General features: G+C 37.4%; 1 protein-coding gene across 1 annotated transcript in view; it reads left to right on the top strand.

Annotated features, from left to right (window-relative positions):
• RAD54B (RAD54 homolog B) overlaps positions 1-14367 on the top strand; it is a 124860-nt gene that overhangs the window by 90354 nt on the left and 20139 nt on the right. The window contains exon 7 of the mRNA XM_044658197.1: positions 12188-12395. Coding sequence (XP_044514132.1) covers positions 12188-12395 — 208 coding nt within the window. The remainder of the gene's footprint in view (positions 1-12187; positions 12396-14367) is intronic.

The raw sequence follows: 14367 nt of genomic DNA, 5'->3' as shown, positions 1-14367 counted from the left end.
ACTGTGTAATTGTAAGAAAATCCCTTGCATCAATCTGCAGATTTAACTGGATTTCTGGTTAGCATAACCCTAGGTCTTTAGTTAAAGGTCTCTAAGCAATGAGAAAAGGTGGTCTGGTTTCCCAGCCATGCAAAACTAGATTCAAACAACACAATAAAGTTTTTTCACAAGACAGAAATTGAACCAGAATGATAATTAAAAAGAAAAGGAACTGGACTAACTGCAGAATTGAATCACAAGTTAGAGTCAGTGAGGTTCACTCAATTCCCACAATTCTCTCACCTGAAATAGAATACCTTTTAAAAACATGATCTGGTAGTATCTATTTATTAGTGATTAGACTAGCTTATTAGAATATAGTGCAAAGAGCCCACCTTCCTGAGTTTAATTCCTTTTAAGGCCAACTTTAATTTTGTCTCTGAACACTTGCCTTGCATATGCATGTAGCTAGGAGACCATTCAAGAGAATAAGTGAAGATGAATACAAATGTATCTTTACTAATAGATAAATAACTTCATGTAAATGCTCTGACATCTAAGAAAATTGGCAAAGTATCATCTTCATATGTGTTATATTGAATCTCTGGGAGCCAGGAGTCAACACTGTGATAGACAGGTGGATCCGTTGGATGTCAGAATGTTCCCAGAGAGGTGTGCGGACACAGGAGAGGGCAGTTGGCTCAGAGGGGTATAAAACACCCTGACAGCCCTAGCAGGGGTTCCTTTCTTTCCCTGAGACCTGAGATCAGTGGATCCTGGTCTTTTGAGGATTGAGACTTGCTGGGCTGAACCTTGCAAGATCTTCCTGTTTGTTCCTGTAACATCATCAACCTGTACTCAGACCATCATCTCTGATTCTACTGCCCCTAGATATTAGGAAATCGATCATCTTAGTTAGCTCCCAGGGCCCGGGAGGGATCCGGGAAGTGGGCAGGAGAAGAAGAAGAGGGTGGAAAGGGGTGGATATCTCAAACTGGTTAGGCATATCATCTAGTAAAGAAGAAGCTGAAACATCAACAGCAGTTTGCCTACTCTGGTGTGGCTGTGGCCAGGCTGGACCAGAGAGAAGGGCTAGCCATCCTGATTCATTACTTGCCTACAGTTTAGGGATTCATCATTACCAAATAATTAGGGTCTCCCAATACCTCTATCCAATCCCATTATCTTTCTTTGTTTAAATACAATCAAAGTTTAAAGTACCTTCCTGAAGTGGTTATTCATAGCTTCTTTAGGAAGGGAGTTACACAGTCAGATACCAACTGTTACCAAGCTAAAGAGCCCATTATATAATATCAATCAACCCCAGGTGGATCCTGAAGGGATATCATCCATTGACCTAAAGGATCCTGCCTGGGCACTGTTATAAAGGAGGAAGGTGTCATCTCATCCTCTCTCTCTATTTCATCTACATACATCTAGTAGAGAGTGTCATTATAACATATGTCAAAGACATTTGTATACTCATTCTCTGTTTTTGAGAGACCAGGACAGAAAGTAATCCTTTAGATTATGGGACTTTGGATCCCATATATAATATATATAATATAATATCCCATAAGTTGAAAAATTTCTTATCAGCACAATTCTTCTAATAAGTATGAAAGGCCAAAATGAAGACTTTGGATATTTTCAAATTAGAAATATCTCTCCATGCTTTTGCAGAGATTGTTTGCAATACCTGGAGTATAATTTCTTTAAACTTTCACATTTAAAAATCTCTAGCTTTACTTTAGGCTCAGTTTTTTGTGTGCCTTCCACAAGAAACCTTTCCTTTTGCTAGTTGTTAGTGCTTCTTGTTCAAATTATTATGCATCTACTTAAATATTTATGTGTTGCCTCCCACATTTGAATGTATGCTCCTTTAGTGCAAGGTTTAATTTTTTTTGTTTGTTTGTTTCAGATCCTCAGTGCTTAACATAGTGTCTGGAATATAGTAACTGCTTAACAAATGTGTTTGATTGATAATAATATCTACAAAACACTTATAAACTATCTATTTAATCTTTACAACTTTTTGAATTAGGTGCTATGATTATCCTCACTTCACAGATGAAGTAATTGAGACTTGGACCTTAAAACTATTAATTGTTTAGGATAAGATTCAAACCCAGGCCTTCTTGGCTACCATCAATTAACAAATATTTTATTAAGTGTTACTCTGTGCAGGTACTGTGGTCAGGACTAGGGATATAAATATAATTAATGAAACAATCCCAGTTAGCAAGGACATTACATTCTTGAGGGGAAGAAATATACAAATGCAAATATTTGTATATAGGGAAGGAAGGCAAGAGGTAGAGCTAAGGAAGGAGAATATTTCCAGCATGGGGTCAATTAAAATACCAGGGGTCTGGAGATAGAATGTCTTGTTTGAGGAACAGCCAGTGTCACTAAATTGGTGTGTATGTAGCGAGTTTTAAGTATAAGAAAACTGGAAAGATGGGAGGCAGGTTATGAAGGGCTTCAATGTCTGGGTTTGTGCCCACAGATGACAAAAAAGTTTATTGTTACAATACAGATTGATAAATAGCTGCCTTGATGACAAATAGCTCAGTAGGAATCTCCAACCATTCTAATCTTGCTTCATCTCACAGTTCTTTGTCTTTTCTAATGGTACTTATTTAAACAAAAAACTACTTTATTAGGGCAGAACTAACTCCTTGCAATTATAAGAGCTTTAAACCCATTATGGGAATAGGACTTGGCCCAGTAATTATATTAATATAGGGCAGTGAAGGACAACCTTTTGGAACTTTTTAGGGACCCCATGCCATGGTGTGCCCGCCCCTTGACTGCATGCAAGGGCGTGGCCACAAATGTTCCATTAGGATAACAGTATATAGAATTAGAGGAGTACATTGTCATTCCATTTCTGGACATGACCGGGTTTTCAGTGCAATTTCTACACAGCATAAGAGTTATATTAAAAGGAAAAGTGTCTTAGCAGAGTACTTAGACTAGTGGGCCTGGGGATATTTAGTAAAAGTGTAAGGCTATGGCTAGAATTGGAGTGGATATGAATTTCCTGGAAGTCTCAGATATTTGGTAAGCCTTTGAGGCACTGAGACCACAGGCTAGGGGCCGGGATTTTCTTCTCAAATCTAGAAGATGAAGATGGCCACCTGTTTCTGGGGGGGAAATAAAGGATTTAATGTGAGAGACATGAATCCATGAATTCTGCCCTTCTAGTTTTACAGAGGTGGAGATGGATAGGATGGCTCCATGGGGACCCTCCCATGGAGGTGTTAGCTGATCCCTCCCTTTGGGTTGGGTATGTGATTTCTCCATCCTCCTTTGAAGGATTAGGTAAGATCTGATTAGCATATTCCCTTAGGGCTTGGTGAATGGGGCTCATCCCTAGATTTGCTCTGGGGGGTTATTTTAATTAGTCAGTGAAATCTGGAGGGCCTGAACCCAATCAATTTTTGTTTATAAAAGCAGGACTGTTACCTGTTCTGTTCACCCAGTAAGGGTGTCCAGGAAGACCAAAAGGACTTTCTCTCTTTTGCTTGGTGATAGGTGCATAGAATCTATAGCCAATCTGAGGGAAGTGGCCTATGCTCCCAAGGCTCTAGGACCTGCCTATTATCTCTGCTCTGCAACTAGGAGCTTGGGGGTGGGGGATGGGGCAGAGGGCTGCTGCTCAGCCAGAGGAACTGTAGAAAGAGGCTAGAACGCCCCACCCCCTGTGTTTGGGGGCGGGGCTAGCCTCCCAGAGGCCAAGCCAAGGGTCTGCTGTGCCCACAGAGAGGCCTCTACATGCCATCTTTGGCATATGTACCATAAGTTTGCCATCACAGGTATAGGGAACTCTTTGTTTAAGAGTAAGTGCATATATATGCAGCAGCTTCTCTTCAACTTAGAGTCCTTAGAGAGTTGCCTAGAGTTGTTGCTTTTTTTTGGAAGCTAACCCATGACATCATTGGTGATGTCTGGAGTTAGATTTAAGTGAAGTAGAATTGCACAGTGATCAGCCTCAGAATTTTCAAAATCCAACGGCAAGACAAAAGTCAGGACAATTGGCAATGGCCAAAAATGCCTCGAGTGCTAACAGCACAAATGATTTCTCCTGGATCACAAAGCCAGTATATTTCAGAGATAGGACTTCAGACCAAGCCTTTCATGGTCCAGTGCCAGATTTTTATCTCCCATTAGTCCTTGTGAGTGGTCAATAGGTGTCAAAGGCAGAGGCTAAGGAAGATAAGGATAAAAAAAAAGGTCCCCTGGATTTTCCATATAGAATACATTGACAATGGTGCCCTGTAATAGCTGTTTCAGTAGGGTGATGAATGTGGAAGACAGAATATAAAGGATTGGGAAGAATTTGGCATTTAGGAAGTGAAGCTTTTGGGTTATTGCTCATCCTTCATTTTCAGAGAACCAGTGACATAAGAGGGGGGATGATGGCTTTAGTTGCACGTGAATTGGATTTGAATGAAGTAGAGTTGCATAAAATTATATTTTGTTGTTCTCCTTGGAAGAAGGTGGCTTGGCATGCTCTGAGGATTCTGTTCTCCACTTGACACTAGTGTAGTTCCTCTTTTGAGGGTGAACTTCCTCAAATAATTTCTTGACTTTTCAGGACCTCTCTGGTCTGACTATTTTCTTAAAACATATTCCTGTCCTCAATCTTAATTCTGTCCTTAAACACAGAGCCCACGCTTAATTTTTAAGCTCTTCTTTAGTGAATATATATATTACTGTTGTTCCTTTTTCAGTACCAATGACACATTGTGCCAATAATTCAAATGCTAATTAGGCACCTACTATATATAAAGCACTTAGGGATGCAAAGTTAAAATTGAAAATGGACCTTGTCCTCAAAAGTCTACCAGAGGGAAACAATATATAAACTATTAAAAAAAGTGCAATATAATCTGAGGATAGAGAAAGCCCTAACAACTAGGAGGATCAGTAAAGGTTTCTTATAGAAAGAGAGCTGAGCCAGATGTGACAAATCCAGAACTTATTTAGGAAAGTAAGCTGTTGACTTCTTTACAGACTCTCTGAGAAACTATGAAGTTGAAACAACCAAATCAAAAATGAGACAGATGAGAAAATACATATATGTTAATGATCTCTAATCTTCTGTTTGCATCTTTACCATTGATAGTTAATAAAATAGAAATTCATTGTATGTTTTCTGCTTAAAAAGCTTTCAACAGGAACTCAGCCACTAGGAAAAATATAATTAATATCCCTGTATTATGAATTAATAATATATAGCACTTAATATTTTCCCCACCAGAGATGAAATGTTTTCTTGGTGGAAATAGGGCAGTAAATAGTGTAATGTCTCTCTTACTGCCATCTAGTGATTGAATAAAGTAGCATTTTCTTAAATGTTCAATACTATATAACTACCAGAAATTTTAGGATGGGATGGAGGAATTAATGTGAGTGAAACATTAAAACAAACAGCTATTTGATTTAGGCTTTTGATGTTAGAGAAGTCAAGTGAGTAAAATTTTTATTAAATGTCAATTATAGAGTATTGACCACTATTTGTCTTAGTAACTGAGTTGTAAGATTTGGACAAGTTATGGAACCTCTTTGGATCTACTTCTTCAACCTTGAGTAGATGAATTATACATTTCTTTCCAACTTTAAATCTATTATTAGCCTATGATGATTAGTGTCACTTTAACTCTCAAAGTAAAACTCAAGTCAAACAATAAGCACTTATTGAACTCCTACAGTGACAACATGATGCGAAACACTAGGGTTACAAAGTCAAAAATGGAACAGGCCCTGTCCCTGGAGGATTTTGTTTTATTGGAGGAGACAACATGTGTACTTGTATGTATATGTAAAATAAAGACAAGGTAATTTCTGGGGGGAATCACCAGAGCCTTTACCATCAGGAAAGGTTTCTGTTTACCTTAGCTACATGAAATTAGGAAGTTTTAAAGGCAGAGGTGAATGATTACATCAGAAGTATGGAAAATAGCTTCTTGCATAGGCATGAAGATGAAAGTGTTACTTTTTTTTTTAAATTTTAAACCCTTAACTTCTGTGTATTGACTTATAGGTGGAAGAGTGGTAAGGGTAGGCAATGGGGGTCAAGTGACTTGCCCAGGGTCACACAGCTGGGAAGTGTCTGAGGCCGGATTTGAACCTAGGACCTCCTGTCTCTAGGCCTGGCTCTCAATCCACTGAGCTTCCCAGCTGCCCCCTGAAAGTGTTATTTTTTTAAAGAAAAAACAAGGCAAATTTGGCTGCACCAAAGAATGTTTAAAGGGGAATACTGTATAATTAGGCTGGAAAGGTAGGTTGGAAACAGCAAATGAAGGGCTTAAATGCCTAACAGAGGTTTGTATTTGATCCTAGAAGCAATTAGGAAGCTCTAAGACCATGTAGGTGAAGACATGGCTTGTGTGTTGGTATACAGGAGGGAGGTGTTCCTTTCCCCCTCTTCACTGTGCCTGAGGACAGTTTTCACATGCCCCACCCCTCTCCCCAGCAGCCCAATGCAAAGGTCCTCCCTCCTCTGCTTGGAGTAATATGGGGGCCTCACTGACAGCTTGAAGATATAGTTTGTACACGTGATCTCTTAAAGGTTCCTCCTATGCTACTCTAAGACAACAAGCAGTAATCAAAATGATTTTCCTGGGGCAGCTGGGTAGCTCAGTGGATTGAGAGTCAGACCTACAGACGGAAGGTCCTAGGTTCAAAACTGACCTCAGACACTTCCCAGCTGTATGACCCTGGGCAAGTCACTTGACTCCCATAGCCCACCCTTACCCACCCTTACCACTCTTCCACCTAGGAGCCAAATACACAGAAGTTAAGGGTTAAAAAACAAAACAAAAAAAATGATTTTCCTAAACCACATTACTGCCCTATGAAGAAAGTTCCAATGGGTTCCTGTTGACTCTAGGATCAAATATTTCGTTCCTAGTTCTTTCTTTAATGTCTAATTTTTACATTATTTGGATTATATACAAAATTGCTAGCACAATATTTATGTATATCATTTATACATAAATAAGTATGCATATATTGAGGTATGTGCTCAAATATTTTTGCTGATGGGATGCACAACAAAAGTAATATGGAGACTAGCGCTCTAGTCCATTGTTGTTTCTTTGAGGCTTTTCCTAGCATTATATTGGGTGCTAAATAGTATATACAAAAGTATAAGTCATCTCTATGCTAAGAATTTTCAAATCTTTGTGCCCTACCTCTACTGACCTCCAGTATCATATCTACAAATGCATTTCAGACATCTGGTATCGGATGTTTAGTAGACATCTTAAATTCAACATGTCCAAAAATGAACTCATTAGTTTTCTTCCAAAACCCTCTTCCTCTCCTACCTTCCTTATTCATTGTTCCTCTTTATCCTCCATTCTGAAAAGGACCAATGACTTCTCCACCAGGTGGTCTTGACTTGTGTTTGACCTGGATTTAAGTGAGAAATAGTCAGAAGCCTCACTCTCTCCTCCAGTCATTAAAGGCCAATGTCAAGAAAAAAGTCTTTTTTACTGATCTCTGATTTCTTTTGGATACAGATCCAATCGTGGTGTTTCTGCATGGTTTCCCATATTGCCCTCCAGAATGGTTGTTTCAGTTCATAGTCCCACTAACAGTATATTAGTTTCCCAATTTTCCCACATCCCCTCCAACATTTATCATTTTCCTTTTTGGTCATGTTGGCTAATCTGATAAATATAAGGTGTTATTTCAGAGTTATTTTAACTTGCATTTCTCTAGTCAATATGATTTGGAGCATTTTTTCACATGACTATAGTTTTAATGTCTTCCTCTGAGAATTACCTATTCATATCATTTGACCATTTTTCAATTGGGAATGCTTTGTATTCTTATAAATTTGACTCAATTCTCTACATATTTGAGAAACGAAACCTTTATCAGAGATACTTGCTATAAAGTTTTTTTCCAAATTTGTTTTTTCCCCTTTAATCTCAGATGTGTTGGTTTAGTTTGCACAAACCATTTTTAATTTAATGTAAACAAAATTATCCATTTCATTTTTTTGTAATGTTCTCTATGTCTTGTTTGGTCATAAATTCTTCCCTCATCCATAAGGTAAACTATTCTGTGTTCTTCTAATTTGTTTATGATGTCACTCTTTATATTTAGATCAAGTATCCATTTTGATTTTATTCTGGTTTATGGTGTGAGATGTTGGTCTATGCCTAATTTCTGCTATACTGTTTTCTAGTTTTCCCAGCGGTTTTTGTCAAATAGTGAGTTTTTTCCTCAAAAGTTTAGATCTCTGAGCAAATCAAACATTCATTTGTTATGGACATTAATTACTATGTCTTGATTATCTATACTATTTCATTAATTCATTACTCTATTTCTTAGCCAGTACCAGGTTGTTTTGATGATTATTGCTTTATAGTATAGTTTGAAATCTGTTATATATAGGCTTCTTTCTTTTATATTTTTTTCATTGATTCTCTTGATATCCTTGGCCTTCCAAAGAACCTATATGTTCCAAAATATTTATAGAATCTCTTTCTCTGGTGGCAATGAACTGGAAATTGAGTGGATGTCCGTCAATTGGGGAATGGTTAAACAAATTGTGTTATATGATTGTGATGGAATACTATGTCAAAACAAGGAGCAGATTAATTTTTTAAAAACTTGGAAAGAACTGCATGAGACAATGAAGAGTGAAATGAGTTGAATCACAAGAACATTATATATAGGTACAGAATTAATATGTGAGGAATAACTTATAAATGTTTATCTCCAGAGAATGAATCTAGAAGTAGAAACAACAAAGAAATCTATATTTTGCCAGATGATGCTTCTATGGTGTGGGGAGGGGATAGAGGAGCTGAATTTAAAATTAAAAAAAATTTTTTTAATGTTTACTGATTGGCAAATCCTAGTTCCTGCCCTAAGGAAACTTAAAGCTTAATTGGAGAGAGTACATGAAATGATTAAGTAGTATTGCAAATCAAGACTAAAGTCTTGTATTTGTTCATGGGTTTCTGTGGTTTCCAATTTTCCTCACCTGAAGGCTCAATTTTCATTAATGAGCCCTCTCTGTCTATACTTAGCTAGCACACCAGACAAATGATTTTCAGTGGTCCTGTTCTGAAAACCTTTAGTGTGGCAAAGTGGGAAGAATGCTGGATTTGGAATTAGTGAAATGAAGTCAAATCCTGACCCTGTTGCACATTAGCTGTGTGATTTTGAGCAACCAACTTAGCTTCTCTGGGCCTTGGTTGCCCCATCTGTAAAATGGGGGAAATGGTCTGGATGATCACTAATGTCCTTTCTAATTAAATATATGATTCTATTACTCCTTAGGGTTTCCTTTCTCTTGGCAGGAACTTTAAGAAGCCAGGGTTGTGTCTAGGTCATGATGGGATTTGGGTAATGATAATAGTTTAAATCATAGAATCGTAAATTTATATCTGGAAGGGACTTTAGAAGTTATCAAGTGCAGCTCCGTTTTGCAAATGAGGTACAGAGAGATGAGGTGACTTGCCTAGGATTACACAGTCAGAAAGTGTCTGAGGTCAGATTTGAACTCAGGGCTTCCTGACTCCTATTCCAGTGCCATTTCCTTTATGCCAAGCTGTCTTCTAACTAATAATAGTTTGAAGTAGAAGGAGACTTAAGTCAGGGAGACTGGTTTGACATTTGTAATAGTATAGATGTGAGGAATAAAGGCCTAGCCTAGAGTGGTAGGAGTGGGAATTGAAGACGTGAGAAATAAAAGTTAGATCATTGGATACATGTGGAAGGGGTGGACAAGATAAAAGACTTAAAGATGAATTGAGTCTAGGTGACAGGGAGTATGGTGGTGCCATTTAGGAAGACATGGAATTTAATAAGAAGAACTAATTTTGGAGGAAAAGGATGATAAATCTTGGTCACTTTGAGTTTGAGATAATGATAGGACATCCAAATGGTAATGTAATGTGGCCATCTGTAGATAAAAAACTTGTGTTCCGTTGAGACTTTGGGGTTGAATATATGGATTTGAGAGTCATATATGATAGAATTTTAGAGCTAGAAGGGGACTTTTGTGATCATCTGGACCAGCCTCTTAATTTTACCAATGAAGTTACTGACATTAAAAAAAATTAAGTGACTTGTCCTTATTAGGTCTCTGAAAGAAAATCCTCACTTTGGGGTTAAAATCTTAGCTCCAGTTTCCAATAGTGGATTAATCACTTCTCTGTTCTTTAGTTTTCTCATCTTTAAAGTGGGGAAATTATATTGATATTTCCTCACAGGGTTATTGTGAAGAAAATATTTTGTAAATCTGGAAACAATTCTGTGTATATGTTACATATCCCTACAGAATCTAAGCTTCTGCAGAAGTGGAATATTTCATTTTTACCTTGGTATCACGATGGCCTAGTGTAGTACCTTGCACATAGCAGGTGCTTATTAAATTGAATACAAGAGGCTGGTGGGTGGCACAGTGGATAGAATGCCAGTGGGAGAGGGGAGGTCCTGGGTTCAAATATGCTCTGACACTTCCTCACTCTGTGATCCTGGGCAAATCACTTAACGACCTCCACTCCACCCCCCCACCCCCCCCACCCCCGGCCCCCAATTGCTTAGCCCTTATCACTCTTCTGCCTTGAAATCAATACACGGTGTTGATTCTAAGATAGAAGGTAAGAATTAAAAGAAAAAAATACTGACAGAAGGTAAAGTTTTTTAAAAATAAAATTTTTAAAAAGTTAATGTAAATATAAGCTATCTAAATGCCAATTTCTATAACAATGCTTTTTTTCTACTAAACCTGTCTCTCTAAATAGTGGCTTAAAAGGGATACTCAGAATTATGAGAATAGAAGTTTTTCAGAAAGAGAAAGTACAGAGAAATGGAGAGAAAAGAATTGAGCCATAGGGAATACCTATAGAGAGGAGGAAGAAAGGGAATAATCAAAGGCAGACAGAATAGGAGACAGAAAACAGGGAAGTGCAGTGTCACTGAAACCAAGAGAGAAAGTCATTCAAGATAGAAATTGGTCAGCTGTATCAAATACTGAAGAAAAACTGAAGAAAAGTCTAAAATAATGAGGACTGATTAGGCCATTGGATTTGGTGATTAGACTGTTACCTGTTACCTTTGAGAATGAAGTTTTGGCAGCCAGACTTTGGAAACTACAGAGTAGATAGTAAAGAAATGGAGATATTGTGTGTAGAATATTCAGTGGAGAAATTTGTTAAGCAAAGGAAAGAAAGTAGATTCTAGAAGTGAGAAAGGAAAACAAAATGAAAATGGGGAAGAAAGAACCATTGCAGAGAAAAAAGTTTGAAGATGCTACAGAGGGTAGAGGTGTGTATGAGATCAAGATCTCTTAGGAATCAGAGAGGGAGGGGGCAGCTGGGTAGCTCAGTGGATTGAGAGCCAGGCCTAGAGACGGGAGGTCCTAGGTTCAAATCCGGCCTCAGACACTTCTCAGCTGTGTGAACCTGGGCAAGTTGACCCCCATTGCCTACCCTTACCACTCTTATGGCTTGGGGCCAATACACAGTATTGACTCCAAAACGGAAGGTAAGGGTTTAAAAACAAAAAAAAAGGAATCAGAAAGGGAGAGAGTGCAATTGTTAGGGCTTTTAAGGAATAGACATTCATTTTCTAGAAGAAAGAATGAGAAGATGTGTGTAGTAGTAGAGATTTGTAAAGTTGTAGAGAAGGGTAGTTGATGGGGGTGGGGGGGTGGGGTCAGACAATTGCCCTTGATCTTCCCAGTAAAATGGTTAGGATGTTAGAAGAAAATGGTTTGCAATAGAGAGGAATAAGAGAATTTCTGAGCATTTAAGAAGGTCCATTTTGTAGAATGCATTTTTGCTAAACCAAGTCTGCATATCTGATTGATTTTGTTAAGCTCTATAGATAGAAACAGCTGAAAATCAAGAAAGGTAATTTCCTGATTTGCATGTGGAAGAGTCTGTTAGTGATATTAGTCATTCTAACCCCATTGACTCTCATGGGTACCAATCACCATCCTGAAATATTAAAGTCATATATATTTCAGCAATATTTTGTCCTTCATCAGAGAATAGGATGGTCTATTTTTTCAGCTCAGAATGAAAATTACTTTCTTACATTATTTTTATCTTTGAGGCATGAGTATTATAATACCCAACAGGTGGCTGGCTTGAAATTTGTTCTTCAGCTTTATTGATATAGTTCCTATTTATGCTTTGTTGCATGAATTCATATGATTTATTTTCAGGCTCACAAAATAGAAGACTTCATCATCTCCCCACTGTATTCAGTTCTTATCATCAGTTATGAGATGCTGCTTCGATGCCTTGATGAAATTAAAAATATAAAATTTGATCTTTTAATCTGTGATGAAGGACATCGCTTGAAGAACAGTTCCATTAAGACAACAACAGCCCTTGTTAGCTTGTCTTGTGAGAAGAGAATAATTCTTACTGGTTAGTGTTCTATAAATTTACTTATTAATCTTTTAGCATAATAAAAATTTAAGACTGGGAACTTGCTCTTGTTAGATTTATATGATTCTTGATGATATTAAATGGATGTCATAGTCAATACCCTCTAACCAGCTCTGAAAAACTTCATTTCCTTTGGAGGCATGGAAGGAAGAAAGCTCCCTCTATTGGTCCTATTCAGTGGGAAGATTCTTATATTTCTTCACAAACCTCTAATGGGGTGAAGGAAGGAAGAAGGAAAAGAGGGAGGGAGAGAGGAAAAGGTAAAAAACAAAGGAAGGAAAAGAAGATTTATTAAGCATTTATTAAGCACTCTATGCATCGAATACTCTGAGAGTTGGAAGGATTGTTAATAAAACAATTTCTCTTTACTCTTTTAAAATATTCTTCAAGGCAAGATTTTTTAAAGTGATATTGAAAAGTTCCAACATTAAAGTGGCCATTTTGGGTAAAATTTTAATCACTATCATATATGTGGATGAAATAATAAATCTTTGTTGTTTCGCATTTACATTTTATCTACCCAATTAGTAGATTTCTTAAGGGTATTTAGGTATTTATTGTATCTAGTAGGTGCCCAATAAGTGCTTTTCCTGGGACCATTAAGGGGAAAGAAAAGGTAACAAGTAAAACAAATGCTTAAAACCTACTTTTTTTTTTACAAAAAAAGAAAATGCTTTTTGCAATCATTTCTATACCTTAGTACTTATCAACCCATTAGAATTTATTATATGTCTGTGTGCAGGATGTTTGTTATGCACTAGGCATAAAAAGACAAAATTGAAAAGCTCTGCTCCCAATGACTTTAGATTCCATCATTGAAGATAAACAACACGTACAGATAGGAAATGAGATTTTAAGAGGTATAGATGAGGAATGAATGCTTTCTAGGTATTGGGACCAACTAGTGCAAAGGCATGGAGATATATGAGAAATAATAAGAGGTCACTTTGAATATGTGATATGTAGAATATGTGAATGGGAACTAAAGTTAATAATATTGGAAAAGTAGTCTTGGGACCATGTTGTGAAATGCCAAAAGATGAAATTTTAATTGATATAGAAATTACACATTAAACACTGGAGTTTATTGAATATGGAATGACATGGTCTGACCTTTGCTTTATGAAAATCACTTTGAAGGTAGAGAGAACAATTAGGAGGCTCTTGCTTGATGGTTTTCATGAGGTCCTGTGACCAAAAAAAGCATCCTCTGGTGTATTGGGCCTTTTGAGCTTAGATACATCTCAGAATGGGCTCATTTAATTTTATTTCTTTAACTGAATTGGAAATATCTCATCTGCAAGAATTTCATATGGTATTTGCCTATTTTCAAAGTGGAAAATTAGTAGATCCAAGTGTTTGGATTCCTTACTTCCAAGAGATTGATAGTGTTGGTAATTGGGGAGATTTTTTTCTTCCCCAGCAATTGTAGTGAGAGGCAGAATATATGAAAGGATAAGAAAAAAGAGCTGGGCCCAGGGTTGAGACAACCTGGGTTCAGGTCTTTATTATGACACATGTAACGTTGGGCAAATCACTTAATTTCTCAGTATCCCAGGTAAAATATGAGATTGTAAATTATTGAGAAGATCTTGCTCCAAATTGATAATGAAAGTTTCTCACTAGGTGCTCCCTCCACTGGTGTAATTGCAAATCCAAAAAAAATTTTTTTTAATAACCCTTACCTTCCTTCTTAGAGTCAATATTATGTATTGGTTCCAAGGTTGAAGAGCGGTAAGGGCTAGTCAATGAAGGTTAAGTGACTTGTTCAGGTTCACACAGGTAGGAAGTATCTGGGGCCAGATTTGAATCTAAGACCTCCCATCTCTAGGCCTGGCTCTCAATTCACTGAGCCACCTAGCTGCCCCAACAAATCCAATTAAAAAAAAAAAAAAGACACCAAGCATCCAAACAAGCAATGCCTTCAGCATGCTTCCTTGGCTTAGTCTGA

Source organism: Gracilinanus agilis, chromosome 1 (assembly GCF_016433145.1).
Source record: "Gracilinanus agilis isolate LMUSP501 chromosome 1, AgileGrace, whole genome shotgun sequence".
Classification (NCBI taxonomy): Eukaryota; Metazoa; Chordata; class Mammalia; order Didelphimorphia; family Didelphidae; genus Gracilinanus; species Gracilinanus agilis.
The sequence above is the reverse complement of the archived record's forward strand: the minus strand, read 5'-3'. Positions and strand labels throughout refer to the sequence as shown.